Source organism: Melopsittacus undulatus, chromosome 8, assembly GCF_012275295.1.
Source record: "Melopsittacus undulatus isolate bMelUnd1 chromosome 8, bMelUnd1.mat.Z, whole genome shotgun sequence".
Taxonomy (NCBI): domain Eukaryota; kingdom Metazoa; phylum Chordata; class Aves; order Psittaciformes; family Psittaculidae; genus Melopsittacus; species Melopsittacus undulatus.
The window spans coordinates 50,566,891-50,583,893 of record NC_047534.1 but is presented as its reverse complement, the minus strand read 5'-3'; the positions used below and the strand labels follow the sequence as shown (position 1 = coordinate 50,583,893).

General features: G+C 41.3%; 1 protein-coding gene across 5 annotated transcripts in view; it reads right to left on the bottom strand.

The window, feature by feature from the left end:
* ZMIZ1 (zinc finger MIZ-type containing 1) overlaps nucleotides 1–17,003 on the bottom strand; it is a 294,102-nt gene that overhangs the window by 4,276 nt on the left and 272,823 nt on the right. For all 5 annotated transcript variants that reach the window (XM_031052157.2, XM_005152699.4, XM_031052158.2 and 2 more), the window contains 8 exons: nucleotides 14,862–15,072; nucleotides 13,553–13,658; nucleotides 12,843–13,003; nucleotides 12,488–12,555; nucleotides 11,485–11,553; nucleotides 10,780–11,027; nucleotides 7,598–7,761; nucleotides 1,701–1,949 (listed from right to left, as the gene is read on the bottom strand). In XM_031052157.2, coding sequence (XP_030908017.1) covers nucleotides 1,701–1,949; nucleotides 7,598–7,761; nucleotides 10,780–11,027; nucleotides 11,485–11,553; nucleotides 12,488–12,555; nucleotides 12,843–13,003; nucleotides 13,553–13,658; nucleotides 14,862–15,072 — 1,276 coding nt within the window. The remainder of the gene's footprint in view (nucleotides 1–1,700; nucleotides 1,950–7,597; nucleotides 7,762–10,779; nucleotides 11,028–11,484; nucleotides 11,554–12,487; nucleotides 12,556–12,842; nucleotides 13,004–13,552; nucleotides 13,659–14,861; nucleotides 15,073–17,003) is intronic.

Below are 17,003 nucleotides of genomic sequence, written 5' to 3'. Positions count from 1 at the left end.
GAGGTGCACCCAGTGCTCCTGAAGTGAATACTTTGAGAGGTAGTTCTAATCAGTCATTTTCTCTGATGCCTCTGCTGTCTATGTGTGCAGATCACCTGCATCTATACAAGGTATGTCCTATATCCTATCTTAAACTTCAGACTGCATCACACTGAAACCCTAAGGAATTACTGTGACTGTGCCAGGAGGGAGTAGACCAAGCTGCCTGCCGATAGTACAGTCCTGTTTGGTTTGCTGCATGGAGCTTTATAGAGCCTGGTTCCACAACACAGCTGCTGAAAGTAAACCCATTAAAATAATCCAACTGATTGTGACTGAACTCAGAGATATTTCAGGGAACTATATTCCCCACACTGCCTTCTCATTTAGCTAAGATAATTTCAGCCTCCTGTTAAGAATCTAGCATACCCCCATCAGCGATAACCACGGTACTGTGATAAATGCACAGGTTTTTCTGCTTTGCTTTCCATGATGAATGAGTGCCTGAGCCATAACAGCATACTCTGTGTGCTTACATATTTGAAGAAAAAATGACATTTTTATTTCACCTATTAATACTGCTCATACAGGGTTCTCACGGGTTCAGAACTCTAACTGCCACATGAACTATCGTTCCCAAAGGATGTGCACGTGACCACGTTGTGTGAAACAGCAGCAATCTGGTTCAGATAGAAGTTACTCCACTGAGCACTGTTCCTGGTGCACCCATCCCTCCCCTAGCCCCTTCTTTTCCCTCTGTAAGGCTACCTGCTGGCACAGTGCTCCTGTGTGACCAGAAAGACGTAAATATACAGCAACAGTAAATACAGATATAAATGCGAGGCACAGAGGTGAGCATTTCTCTAAGAAAATTACACTGTGCAGTAGCAGACTTGGGAACAGACAGAAGAAGATACACACACAGGAACGCATGACTTAAACAAAAATCCAATCCTAGTGCTACAGAACTTGTGTTTCAGGAGGTAGGTGGTTAACCAGAGAGATACCCCAGATAATTCACTTCTGACTCCACTGAATAAATGGTAAGAGATGGAAGATCACTTTTGGCCTTAAAACTAGGTTTATCTTTGTTTCGTTGTGAGCTTCCTCCCATAGTGGCTGAGGAGGCAGAAGACATCTTTGTTGTTTGTTCTTCCACGTGGCACACCAGGAGGAAGAACTCGTGCTGCTGAGCTGATGGGCACAGCCTCGTTTTGGCTGCAGGAAGCACAGTACCACAGCGTGGGCCAGCACAGATCGCCTTCCCACTGACAAGGGCACACTGCAGGGCTCAGCATGCAGCTCGCTTGGCACAGCTCCACCACAGTCAGCCCCACAAAGCTGTTTCCTTCCTCTTATTCAGGCACTGTGATGGCTAGAGAGTCTACATGAGTACGTGGGAGCTCCTGTCCAGTGATGAGGGAGAAGGGAGGATGTGGTTCCCCTCCTGGTGCCTGGACTGCTGTCTGAAAAAATGCCTGTCCTGGTGCTAGGAAGAGGCTATGGCTCACGTGCCACACAGCTGCTCATACCAGAACTGCTCTCCCAGCAAGTCAGAAGTGCCCTGTCACCTCGGCTGCAGCACTGCGCCCATGTACCAAAGCATGAAAGGATGGCATGTGCCATGGAAGCAGCTCCCCATCCCCGCACCCTCCTCACCCTCCCGCCGCGATGCGAAGCACACGCTATGGCAGGCAGATGATAGTATGACACAGACTTACATCCAGCGAGGGCTCCGGCATGTCGGGTGCTCCCTGTCCACCAGCCTGACCCTCTAAGGCTGAGGAGGGATTAAAGGTCAGGTCACTGTGTGGATGGTTGCTAGAAGCGGCCGGGGGTGGCTGCCGGGACTGCTGGGTAGGAGGCCCGCTGTGATGTAATGGCTGCCCTGACTGGCTGCTGGGGTGAGGGACGTGCAAACCTTGCTGCATGGAAGTATGGGACTGATCAGTGCTGCCGGGATGAGGGATCTGCGGAGGAGGAAAAAAGCAGGAAAAGAAAGTGAGGCCACAAGGTATAGTGCTCGCGGTGCCTGAGTCTGAAACCGCATGTTACAAAAAGAAATAACTTTAAATAAATTAAAAATGACACGACAAAAACAAATGAACAGACAAAAGCAACAAAAGAAAGACAAAAAAATTGTAATCAGGAAAAAGACTCCATATCCCAATGCTTGGGGAAGTGTTTCAGCTTTTTGAAGGTTATCTGCTAGGGGGAGATAAACACATTGGATTTGCACTGTTGGTTTGCTTCCTTGTGATGTGGGAAACTGTACCTGAAGATGCAACCCCAAAGAGGAGGGAAGGAGGCTAATGGGTACAGCTCAGCATTAGCAAGGCAGATGCTTTTGTCCTAAAAAAAAATCCATGAATGAAAGGAGAATTTGTTGAATAACAATTCCTATGTCAGGAAACTGATTATCTGAGAAAATGCAGCATTTATGCTCGGCTCCCTTATTGGGTAGCTTCCTGATATCACCACCTACTTGTGTTTCAGCTCAATACAAACATCTTGCAAACACCAGCCCTTCCCACTCCTCCTCTCCTTTACTCTGCAGAATGCAGCACCCACTTTAAGGGCTGAAGATTTTCCCTCCTGATATTCATGGGGTCTGATGGCTGACAAAGAAACAAGCCAGCAAGCTGCCCCCACCAGCAGAGCCACTGTAGGTGGCTGCATACCTGCTGACAAGGCATTAGCTTAAACTAAGCTAATAATCACAATTCTATTTTGTATCCATGCTGTGGGTAAGTTCTCTGGCAAAAAGCTTTTTATTATTTACATTTTCCATGGGGAATAAACCACCAAACCATATTCATCTTCCAAGATCTGTAATAGAAAGTATGTGGTAAAAGTCTCACATGACAGAGAAGCAACAAAAATGCACAAGCCCAATTCTTCCTTCCACTGCATATCACATTTAACGCGAGGGGATTCTCTGGGGCTTGACCTTGGTGCCATGAGAAAGAAGTGTGTGAATGCTTCAGAATCAGATGTCTCATGTTAGTTGGGTATATGGAGAAGCAAAAAATGTAAACATTTTTTGAGGAATGCTACATGTTGCCACAAAGTGGAGCTGAAATAAAAGGACATATACATACAACAACAGCATGAAATTCATTCAGCCAAGCCAACAGAAACCAGCAAAATGCTATGTCAGCATTGACCCTTTGATATCACAGTAAACTGCAAGGTTATATCCTGTATCTTCAGTATTGGAAAGCAAAAGGGAAGTTATTATAAAACTCAACTAAAATGTTCCCACAAAAAGAAAGAAAAGATAAATTAGAGAAATAAGCATTAAAAAAATACATTTCACCACTCTTACGAAAACTGAAACCTGAATGTTGATCCACTGGGACAGTCATCCTTAGTTACACAGAGATCCTTCACAATACCTTGGTAATATGCTGGTTGGTGGAAATGAGCAGGATTCTATCTGCAACACTGCATTTGGGTGTATTACCCAAGGAGCGTTTTAAAGTAACTGTTAAAAAGTATTGATATGCACACTTCTCTCCATTATGGTCACAGTTTGACTATCTGAAAAGCATTCTGCAACATTACTATTGTTACTTTAGGGGTAAATTTGTACAAAATCTGCCCACAGACCACACCTAAATGTTAATGAATCTGGAGGCCAAAAGTCAAAATGAAAGTAGATGCTATTCAAACAGTACTGTTTTCCTCTTCATTCACTGAGGATGTGTGTAACACGGAAATGGAGAAAGCTTAATAATAACAAAAAGTAAACAGCTATTTAAGACAGTGGTGCTGAAACGGGAAAGCAGTTCCCAGAAAACAAGACAAAACAGGATCATCTTGAATAGTCTCTTAAATTCATCCCTGAATGCACAAAGCAGGCATCAAACTGCCGTATTTATTATTTGAACCGAGGGCATTCATATGTTCACAGACATATTTCAAAACAAATAAGCAGGTTAGAAAGTCTACATTATATTTATATAGGCAAGCATTTTTATATATAAATATTTTGGTGATAAGGCAGCATCTTGGGTCCTGAGATACATGCTAGATAGGGAGTAACTGTTCACTGTAAGACTGAGGGCCACCATCACCTTAAACAGCCACTGCAGGTTCAAAATCTGTCCAACTTAGGCCACAGACTCTACCAGCCTCCCTGTGAGAAAGCAAAATGCTCAGGGCTTCAACATTTTTCTATTTGCATTCATCTTACAAATGACAAGTTTGCTATGGTGCAGAACCATTCTAATCAGTACGCTTTGTGTATGATCAGCTTACATCTGCAACTCACACTACTTAAAAACACTAACCCACACTATGAACATGGAGTCTAACAAAGTTACCTTTGCCTATAATAGGAAGGTAATTCTTCTTGTTTTTAGGAGTGTAAACTTTGGCACTCTTAAAACATTTACTATCTATAAAAGAAAAGCTTAGAGCAGACAAAAGTGCATCTTCGGCTTAACGGCACAAAACACGAGCCCAACAGTGACCTCTAGGAGTGCTGAGATGTATAGCTGGAGAGCAAGACCTGCCGGCTGCAAAACAATATTCCTTCCATCTCAGGGTAAAATTGATAGTGCAACAAAAATCAGCTGGTTAAGTTGATGGTTCATCTCTCTCTCCATTACTGGGGTCGTAGTTTTACCAACTCTTTTGCAGGGTTAGCTGGAAGAACCACTGAAAGGTGCCATCCGGCCCTGCTGCTGATCTCACTACTTTTCCCATTCACGCCTTTGTCATTGACTGCATCCTTGCAGGCATGCAGTGAACTCAGCTGGGAAGCTGACAAGAAGCAAAGCTCAACTATCCCCCCACCCCAAATTAGTTCTTAATCACATCAGTACCTGGATCCAGATCATTTCATGGCTGTAATTACACTTGTGCTGGTGTGAGAGAGAAGAAAAATGAAAATAGAAACAAGAGCAATGACTTTTTACGGCAACACCAGCTCACCTCACTGAGCCTATGAAACTATGGCGTGATCATCCATTGCTCAGTCATGTACCACTCCTTACAATGTCTGCAGTAAGCACCAAGCTATAGCTACCTTTGTCTAAAACTGAAATCAAGCATAACGTGATTGTGGCAGCTGTTTTGTAGCAATCTAGCACTGACTTAGAAGCATCCGTTCTATAGTTCACAACACTACACTGAGGAAGAAGTGTTGCTTCTAGCCATGTTTCAGGTCTTGATTTTCTTCTTGTGTAACAGCAGGTTTGAGAGAAGGTATTTCAGGTGATCCAGCCCTTGTTACCCAGCCCTACTCACACTGGGCAAACACATCTGCATTTCCTGGAATGATCTATGGAGGGGGGGGGGGGGGGAATCAATGTTCTCTGCCTACCATTATACAAAGGCCACCACATAGATCTTCATAATAAAAGAATTAGGAGCTTTCCCAGCAATGTTCAGCTCCAGTTAGAGACAGACTTTGGGTCTAATAGGACCGAACACCTGATCCTGACTCACCTTGTAAACATGAAACAGTCAAAGTGAATAGCAGATGAAAATAAAATACACCTTAAATGTGTAAGGCAACATCCCAAAACCTTAGTTCAATTACACAATATGATTTCTAGATATTTTTTGTACAGAGATGTCTGTCTAAAGACATTCAGCTACGCAATTTAGGAATGTGCTAATGGCATGTGTTTCTCTAAAAGCAGTAATTTTAAAGCTGCTTTTCCTGAGTGCCTGCTACAGACAAACAGTTCATTTCTGACAGAGAAGAAAAAGAGAGAAAGAGGAAAGCAGAGATTTTTTTAATATTGAAAAAGCTCTGTGGAAGCACTACCAGTCCTCAAACACAGCCTAAAGACTGCATGGCCAGACTGACATAGTCAATCTAATTCCCTTGTCCTAACAGACCTGAAAACTGATCCTCATTAGAGAAAATCAACCATTGACATAAATTAGGTGGGACCTGCATTAGCACTGCCTCATGTTCCCAACGGCATACCTTACGTGTTATGATAGATGAGAGAGAAGTGAGGCAAAGGTTTAATTGCCAGCTATCATGAACAAGTCATCAGATTTGCTACAGACTGGACCACAGAACCAAAAGTTTATTGACATTTGCCCACACACCCTCTTACAGCTCTGGAACATGCACAGCCTTGAGCAACTTCCATGTTTGCTATTATCTGTAAGCAGTCTCACTGTCAGAAAGCCACAGAATTTTCACTTTCATATTTGATCACGTCATATCCTACCACTTCAGGAATTTCACTGGGGCAACTACTATAGCAAAGGTATAGCAGTTAACTGATGAAATAACGAGTTAGTGTCAGGTAATAGGAAGCAAAAATTAATTCCCTGTGGCTTTGAATCAAAGGAAAGTAGCTGTGAGGGGTTCAAGTTGGTAATATTTCCCCTCACTACTATATTCTAATACTGTATGGTTGGTTCTGGTGCAGGTAACTCAGACTGCCCTTTAAGCTGGGCACATGGAATTTGCCAACGTAAAACTGAATTTACAGCATATTTGCTCTTTCCTTTATTAGCCTGTAAAGAGGTAAAGTCATTACAGTTTCTGGATTCTTCCTTTGCAGACAGTCTTGTTACTTGAGTTCTCTCCAAGTGCTAAGAATTCCCTCTCTCTCTCTCCCTTCCTATTTCCCACCGTCCTCCTTGGGAAACCCACTGCCAGCTAGAGGAGACATTGACTGAGTAGGCTTTTGCTGAGCATCTGCTACCGCACTGCCTCACTACATTCTGAAGCTGTACTTTCTAGTATTCATTAAAGACACGGCACAGATGACTTGTCAAGTTAAACATCCTTCCTGTGCAGTAACAGCACATTATAAAGCCCCTGCCCTGTAACTTAAATGAACATAAAAGGATGTATACACACACCCCCCACACAAAAGAACAGAAGACTAACCATGCCTAAGAGCTAAGTACTTCTGGTAGCTTTTCTATCACATAGCTGCTGCAGTACTCCATTTTCTGGAGGTATATAGAGGTCTGTATATAAAACTCAGTGCTTTGAACAAGCTGCTTCTCCAAGGCACTGCTCTGCCTCACCTTCTGAGACCTGAAGAACCTCCATTTTTTAGTCTCTTACGCTGATACATTCTCACACCAGTGGCAGCATCTCTGCTTGAAATCTAAATGCTCAGCCTATTCACAACAGCTTAAAGGTGCCTTTCATCCTTCTTGGGTAGAACTCCCCTCAAAATGCTTCAATGCAAATTTTGCCCTCAGGGACAAAGCCACAGAAGGTATTGTCCCTGCTCTGAAGTCAGTCAATGCCTTACTATAACAAGCTGTCTCCTGAAGACGGATAATCATAGACCCTGCTGGCCCAGGAAATGAAGTCTATTTTTTTTCAGGTGTCAGAGCCCAGCACAATGATTAACACCAGCACACAGAGCCAACTTCTCTCTTTCAGATAAACAACCTTAAATGGCAATTCAAAAAGCTCAGAAATGCTTCTCCAAAACCTCAAAAAGGACAGAAAATAAAACTAGCATTTATTGTTTTTTCATTCCACAGGACTATGCTGTTTCATGAACTTCCAAAGTGAGGAATCCACAGGAAGCAAAAACAGTACAGGAGGCAAGTCCATTAGGGTGAGAGCACCTTACCCCCACAGAGTAAAACCTACGTGCACAGCACCATTACTTACAGATTCCTGCATGGGGTGACTGAGGGGTTTGTCGAGAGCTGCCATGCTGCTTGGCATGTCTGGGGGATGTGACAGCTGTGGCCCATGCATGAAGTCATTCATAGACGTGCCACCAGGATTCCCATGTGGGAAGTCAAAATTGCCGTGACCTTGGTAACTGTTGCCTAAAAGAGAAACAGATGCGATATGTAAGAAACTATTTGTTACCCAACATTGATCTCCCATAGCATTTTGTAAGCTGTACAGCATGGCATCCTGCCTGCACAGCTCAGCACAAGGCAACAGCAACACTGAATGTAATAACACTGTACTCCCCACTGCTGGAGTGAGCTGGAGGAATGGGGAGGGAAAAACGGCACTCAGCTTTCACGTACATGTTGTAACTAATTGAAAACTGCTGACATTTTGGGAAACTACTGTCAAGTCACCACATAAATTTAACCATGTTGAGAAGTGAAAGGGGTATTAAATGCCATGGACTATTTGCATCTGGAAGCATCCTGGTGTAACTGACACTGACTGCCCAAGTCCAAAATCAGTTAGAGGACACCTGTGTTAGTCTATGCTTCTACACACTCAGTAAGATTATAGCATTGCTTCAGTTTTTGATGCAGCTAATTGACAGAACTGTATCAGGAAGATGCAACAGTATCAGTTCATCTGTTTTACTTCTTCTTTGGTATAAACAGGCAACCTTCACACTAAGACAGTGCCAAAGAGGCCTTCATGTCCAGCTGGAGTTTGTGATGTAATTCTCCTTGCTTCCCACAAAACCTAGTAAAATTCACTTGGCTGTCTGCAAATATAACATCAGTTTTCCACTCGTGGATCTCTTAGTCTTGTTTTCAGAGTTACAAACTGGATGCCTGTAGCTGGTGTTTCAGCATGTGGATACGCACACTCGTAATGAAAAACTAACGACTATGAAATCCACCTATCTTCAGCCTGAAACAATGTTCTCCACAGCATAAAATTTCACACAAATTGATAATAAATGATCTGGATTTACCCCCAGACATCTACCATATAGCAACAAGGCTGGAGCTCCTTGTGGATCCTCAGGACAAATATGGTATGACCATCAATGGTATGTTTTGATCCATCCCCCCCCAGCCCACTGATCACCACTTGAATGCTAAAGACAGCACCTATCCCAATACAGAAATTTTAGTCTCCTATTTTTCCTGTCCAGATACCTGTGTTGATGCTTCCAATTGAGATACTAACTCTGGTGGCTTATTTGCTATGAAGAGCAAAAATTGAGCTAAACCCAAATAGCTGTTTCGTATAAGCAACTGAATAGGATGGTACTGAGCTCTGAAATAACAGAACAGCTCTGGAGCTTGCATGGAGAGCCTGCAGTTTGTCAGCTGAAGTACAGCAGCTTTAAGTCAAGAAGGGAGTTTGACAAACTGAAGAAGCTGCAACATTTGCTCTTTAGCACAGCTTCACAAGCTGAAGTTTAATCTCAGAGGAATAGAAGTCATTAGCCATGTAGGAGTGTTTCTCAAAGAAGTCAGCACTTTGATCTATCATGTAAATACTGCAGAGCTTTACTAATTCTCATTTTGTTAATCTGCAAACTGGATGAGTCTCACAGAATATAGCTGGTCTTGCCTTGCTTCTCAGGAATGATTTCATAGAAGGGAGTTGGAATAAGGCCTTGTAGTACTGAGTACTTGTCATATTTGGAATTTAAACTTCAGTATGCTTACTACCAAATGCAAATGAACAAACGTAAACTACAGTGGTAATACTACTGCAGCTTCACTCTACAGTACTGTTGATCCAAGGACATTACCTAATTCTAAACACTACATTTCAGTGTGCACATTGATGGAGAATGCAGATGCAAGGCGGTGTGCCCAGGGAGTTACAGCCATGCAGCAGTGTGCCCTTCTCTGCAGCCAGAGCTGTGCCACATGCTGAGGGACAGACCTATAAAGACATTTAGGATAATCTGGTGCTCTGCATTGATATGCCTATTGCAGGGGAAATAGAAAAGTGTGGGTTTCACCTGCCACTGATGAGTCAGGCCTCTGAGAAGCAATGACTATCTCTGCTACAGGATCCACAGGGAAGGCAGGAAAATACCAGTCTAGGCAGCAATTGTTACACAAACCCTAAACCTCATTTTACATAACCACCCTGTCTGTTCCTGATTATAAAGTAGAAAGATGACGAAGAATAGATGGCTGTTTTCATGCCGTGACTGCACTTCACTCCTACTAAATGAATGAAATATTTATGATTCAGTGCTCTTGGCTTTGTTATAGAAATCATTCATCTGCTTGAAAACCTGAAAAGTTTTATCATCTGTCATCAGTTTTGCAGTCACTGGAGCAAATTAACCATATTTTGCATGCAATCTATATTTTTCTTCAAATGCCTGTGAAAACCACATATATCACCTTGTAATCAATTTGGGGATTATGATGGTGTGAACAGTTTGGTCTTTTCCCAGAGTTGAACTGAGTCATATCATATTACTTGCACAAAAAAACACCCAACAGTCTCTGGTTTCGTATTTTCAGAATTGTCACTATAATTGAGTTTTTCACAACATACCAGTCATTTGAAAATGTATCTCTGCTGCCTGTATTTAATTCCCTGTTTCTCAATCTAGTGGCACATGGGTAGAGGAACTCAAAAGAAATTTCCTAATGCAAAGGTGTTTGCAAAACAGTTAAAAGCTCTTTAGCAATCATTCACTTTCTAGTTAGCCCATCACATGTCACCCACCTGGCCACAAGTTAAAATCAGTGTCCCAGGCAGCAGAGTTAATTAATGGGTCAGGTTCTCTACTTTGTAACTTGTGTAGCACTAGGAGCCTTCACTTGAATGAGAGTGCAACAGCAGGAAAATGGACAGAAAAAGAAAGGAAATATGTATATTTTGGCAGGCCATGAATATATAAGGTAACATACAATGTTTGTTCATTCAGGGAGGGCTGCATGGCAATAAATATGACAAGCACCTATTTCCTTACTAAAATATATTTCCCTGTAAACAGATGAATCTTAAATGAAGAGAATGATGCAGAATTTCAGAACTGCAGCTATGTAATTGCCTTTCCTTATGCACCTCTCTGAGAAGATGCACTGACACATCTGAATCACAAAGCTGACTGAACCACTGGCTTCTAGAGTGACCACCTGTGTGCACAAAGGTATAAAACTAACCTTGGTTACCATATTCAGTGGAGTTGCTGCCTCCTGGAGGAGGGGGTAGGGATGGATAAGGTGATGGCCCAGGACCCAAAGCTGCAATCATCTCCATTACGTTTGGCATGATCATCTGGCTTGGGCTCATGGTCTTAAATCTTTTTGAGGGAATGCCATCTGGGTCATCTTTGATGTGAATATCTGACTTTATAGGGACCGGCCTCCAACTGCAAGTTGGATCAATGGTAACTTCTTCAAACTCTGAGCTGTAAAATAATGTGAACATTTTAGCACATTATTATTTTTTTTAATAAATTCTGATAGAGTTTCCATAAGAATTTGCATAGTAACAAATGCTCTGAACTGCTCTAGTATAATACAACCTCAAGATCTTTCACTCCTTAAGTGTGCACCAAAAGCAAGCTTTAAAAAAGGCAACTGTGGGAGCACATTTCTGTTTATCCACAGAACAAACCCCAAACATATCTATGTGATATCATCACATCTATCATCATATACTAGTCTATCATCAGGAGATAACCCAAACCAAATCTATTAAGTAGATGGAAACTGATTCACTGTATCACCAGCTCCACCAAGGACCCATGAAATAGAATATTCAAGTTCAGTCTAAGACCTACTTTGGTGTGACTATCTCAGTACTCATTAACATATCTCCTAGTTGCTTTGTTTTGGATATCTGAAATTATTAAGTTCACTTACTTTTGTATAGCATTCAGAATACCCCACATATACTGGTCAACCTCCAAGCCCTCCAGCAGAGCAGTTTTACTAGAAAGGAAAAAAAACCCAAACCTCATGTTACAATATTGCTACACATATGTGAAAGAATGGGAAAGGGATAGATTAGTGATGAAATAAGCAGACTGAGATCCACCAACATCTGTAACATATAATTAAGGAATTATTTGGGGCAGAGTTAGTTCTACATCTGCATTACTACCGTAATGGTATTCTATATCAAACAGATGAGATAAGAATACATCTACTTGCATGTGTCCACACAAGCTGCTCACATGCTTTGAATAGTTTTTTTACTGAAATACATTGTTAATTAAAAGGCTTTTCAAAAACAGCAGAACTCTCCTGTGAACATCAGCTAGCAGTATTCTTTTTTTGAGCTACACAATAATATAGCTTCAAAATAACCATGTACTATAGCTATTTTACTTAAGATCAGCACAGATGGGGACAACAAAACAAAACAAGAAATGATTTAGTTACATAGGCACTTAGATCTGAATGCAGGTGCTCATACTCAGAGAAATAGGACAAAAAATTTGGCCTGGATGCATGAATACATAAATTAAGGAGTAAGTTATTCAATTCCTGTAGTATTTTTAGCCAAACATAGAAAGATTCAAGTAGTCCAGAGAAAATACCTGCACTTCAGGGTACATAGCAACCATGGATAGTCACTGAAACAAGCTTGTCTTCAGCCTGCAATGCCCACCTAACATCAGCTGGCACAGATGGGACTGAACTAGAGACTTGCAGAGATGGCTTCAAGTTTCTAATAATCCAGAGTGTTCCCACAATTTATGAAGCATTCCAAGAATTCTCCCTGACCTTTATAATACTAGGTAAATGTACTATATACACCTTACTTCTAGCACTTCCTTCTTCTCCCGCCTTGACCTAAAATATGATCTGAGTTTGGTCAAATGGTCTACAACTGCATTTCATGTAGTATGGTTGCACTTACTTGCATACTGGACACCTCCATGTTCCTCTTTCACAGTTCAGTTGCAAGTAAGATTCCAGATCAAAGCACTAGGTATCAGAAAGAAAGAAGAAAAAAAGAAAGAAATCAAAGGAAAATACTGTATTAACTGAAACAGTTGGGTCAAAAGTAAAACTGTCATAAAAAAAACCCTATGAGGACTGAAAACTAAACCAAAAAGCTTACTTTCTCCCTCTACATTAAATATATGTACAGTTAGCTTGATAGACACAAAGAAATCACATTTCATTAGGTGCTCTTTTACAATAACTAAGCTAAAGGTACTGTAACAACACATGGCTGAGGTAATACTGACAGGCCACTAGCATCTACTCACTTGTACATGCTTGCAATCGTGACCCCTTGCTGGGAGCTGAATCCGCCGGAATGTGATCGGACACTTCAGAGACACTTTAATAGCAGTTTGCTCTACTCCATCTTCCCCATTTAGTGTCGCGTTGCCAGAGGAAGCTGCTACACTACTGAAGTTCCTCTTTACTGTTTAGGAAGAAAGTATGTGCATGTGTAAAAGACAAGCGTACTGTAAATTATAACAGAAATATGAAAGACCAACATTTCAACTGTTAAGGGCCAATGTAGTGGACAATTTATCCACACAAGTGTATTCTGTGTAATTTAGGATATTCTCCTGAAGAGACAAGCCATCACACACATGCAAATCAGTTATATACAAATTATGTGCTGTACAAGCACTCAAAGCAGCCTTAAAGAATGAATAATCTTTCTACCTGGGCCTTTTAGGTAAGTCAAAAACAAATATGAGGGAAAGCCTGAGAGATTTTCCTTTTATAGGAAAGTCCTCATAGGAACTAAGCTTGTGTCCTTGGTACTTTGTTACGCCCACTACAATAGTCCTCAGCATCTGAGGATACTGAGGATTTAATCTATTCACATGATGTTCTGGAAATTCCTGACAAGTACATCTTAAGGTTTTCAATAAGCAAGTAAATCTTGCACAGAAATAGCTTATCACAACTGAACACAGGCATCCTGGAAAGTCATCATCCACACAAAATGGAAACTCACTCTTAGTGATACAATGTTCTGCTGGGAGGAGGCGTTTCTTTAGTAGACCTTGAAGTACAGAGCGAACTGATGGCCGATGTACTAACTGCAACACGAACAAGTGTGACTGAAAGAAAATGCATTTTGTTACCAAGAGAACCAAACGCACAGAGTAAATACACGGCTGAACAGAGCTGCATTCTTCCCTTAAACACATGGCTTCTGTAAGAGCCTGGTGCTTAAATATGAAAGCTGGTTCTGCTCTGTGCATACGGGCTCCCTTAGGGATATTCTTCACACTGCATAGTATGTTGTTCCATGCTCCAGGAGCATAGCATATACAAGCGCTCTAAAAAAGCAAAGATTTCCTGCATTTTCTCCCTCTTTAATATTAAGAATACATAGTGCTGACATATTCATCTCTGACATCAGGGGTTATTTTAAAAACCTGAATTCTTTGACACTGTCTAACCTCCCTGCCTGCCCTCAGACTATGTTTGAAGTTGCAAAAAATGACTTGCTACTGATGTTTCTGGAACCAGCTGAATCTTTGTCCCCAACACAGATCTCATTGGTGATTCACAGGATGCTGCCTCTGCTCTTAGCCATCAAACAAATGACATTAGGCAGAGAAATATCAGTATGAAGTAAAGCAAAACAGGTGAATGGCTTCTTGTCAAAGTGCCTCACACTGCAACCTTGGGAGAGGTAGCAGCTTGCTTTACTGTCAGTGGCAACAGAACAGTCAAAAGCTCAGACTGTATGTGTGCAACCATCTGCATTGAAAATACAGTTCTCATCCCCAAGAGTGGAACCATGGGAAAGAACAAAGGGGAAAGTTGCATGGTCTGGACTGCATCACAGAAATGTATTTTTAATCTGAAAAGCTACCTGAAAAAATCGTTACCACCACCAATGATTATGCTGTTGATATTCTCATGTCAAACCACACTTACTTTAACACTCTAAGTAAACAAAATTAGTACCAGACAACAGCCTGCATCACAATCATCTACTTGTACATTAATATACTTAGCTGCCTTGTTACACAGGCACACACTAAACAGGTAGGAGATCAAACTCCCTTCCTCCCCTAGACCACAACCCTTTCCAGAGACACAAGGTCTCCACTACATTCTGCAATAATTCAGCAGCAAAAATTTCCACATTAGCACTCCGACTGTGTCAACATCATCAAACAAGCACCTTACCAGAAAAATACATGGACAAAAAAGAGAGTAAGGCTCTTTCAGCTAAGGCAACATTTGCAAACCATACTAAATAGCAAGCTCAGCATCAGCAGCTGCAGCCATGAGCTCAGTGTACTTACACAACAACATGCTGTGACTGTAATTTGAATCGTGTTTCTTCCTGGCTGGCAGACGTGCTTTAGGTGCAGAGGTTTATGAGATGTCTTGTTGTCACCACGTTCAATGGTAAGTGGGGTTGCATTAACGCTGACCTGGACTGAAGCTGGCCAGTTTGTGTTCATTTGTCTGTCTTCATGGTGGTAGCACTTGAACTGTAATTCCAAGTCAGACCTGTATAACAACCAATAAATCTTCCTTAATTCTGTGTTCACATTGCAGAGGAAGGTCGTTTTGATGCTAGGAAAGCTTTTTCTTCATCAATCAGATTATTTTTCTAGACTTATTGCCAGTAAAGGATGTAACATACTTCATAAAAGCCCTTAACAGAAGCAAGTCATGATGAATTACTGATGCAAGCATACCACAAACTCGCTATTAATATTTTACCCTTATAAAGAACTTTCCAAGGGAACATCACAAACCACTTTGCAAAGCTAGACCATGGAGTGATCCTGCAGAAAGGAAAATGATAACATTCAGTGGGTCCTTCCCATGTGTTAAAATCTAAGAACATGAGAATGACATGCTGCAGCGCTTTCTGCTGGAAGACTGTGGATTCATCACTACTTCAGAGCATTTAAAAGAGCACTGGAATGAACGCTTGTCAGACAAAACACAAGTACACCTAATCCTGCCTTGAAACAGGTAAATGAACTCAGATAAAATGACCCCTGTTTCTCATCACCTGCATTTCTGTTATTCCAAATTAACACAGCTGTGGATTAAATCTACCCAATTTAGACCTTCTTTCAGAGCACAAATTCCTCCCACCTCTCCAATAATAACTTCTGCACACTACTTAGCTCCTCAAAAATGAGTTTTATAACACCTCCAAAAATGGAAGAGGCTGAGATTAAGTTAATCACAAATTCAGTGGGTAAAACCATGACTTCAGTTTCACACGTGGATGTTAACCTTGTGTTAGGAATGAGTAATTTGAAGAAGAAATTTAAAAGAACATGAAAAACTGAACTGAAATGTCAGGATTCTGCTGTTTATGACAGCGAAAGACAGCTGAATGTTTATCTTTTAGATTTGAAAATCTAGGTGCTCATTTCTTCACCTTGCTTGAAGGGAAGTATCTTTGCAAGATCCGTGAACAGCTTATTCAGGAAATCATCACCTTAACTGCCATTTTCCAAAACCAGAGATTCAATTCTGAGCTAACATCACCTCTTCTGGATGTCAAAACATCAAGATCTAGCACTGGATAAAAACATTACTTTTCTTTTTTTTTTCAACAGAAAAGTATAGAACATAAATCACCTGACCTTTCAACACAGCCCATACCAATCTATATGAAGTCTTTGCAGCTTTATCTAATATTTTATTACAAATTTTTGAAAGCTCTCTCTGCAAGAACCACTGGAGATTCTCACCTTTTGAGAACACACCGCAGACACCCAAACCTGGATTGAAGCAAGGCTTGGTACCTCTGAGATAAAACACAAGCAGACTAAGTGTGCTCCAGAAGAATGAGCAGGCCTGCTGAATGTCACAAAGTGGTGACAGAGTGCAGGAGACCCTCATGTTCTCAGCACACAGTGTCTCCACGGTGGGATGCTATTAATTACCTAGTAGTGCTAAGACTGAACCAGCTTCAAGAAGACACTTTCTCTGCCTTCAACCTTTCTGTTTCTCATAACCATGAAAAGTTTCAGTGGGGAGAAAAACAGTTGCATTGCTATTCATTATGTGTATACACGTGAGAGGTTTTGCTGAATATTTTAACTGGCAGACAAATATTCCAAATTGGCTTGATTCCACCATTCTCTATAAAACTAAAATCCATTCACACATGCAACTAATTCATTTTTCTGGAGTCCATCCAGCCCTAAATTAAATGTGAAATGACTTCATTACAGGACCGTCCGTTCTCCCCACTATTAACAAGCTTTTGAAAACAGCAGACCTGAGCACAGTTTACCTATGAGTCTTCATTAAAATAAGTTTAAATAAAGGCTATGTGCTTGGTGAGCTAAGGAAGAACAGATATTAAGAAACAGCCTCATGTCTTGGTGCAGCACTATAAATCTACTGAATGAGCCAACACAATCCCCAGTAGTGATTACTTATTAATAAGAACTAGCAAATAACTGCCA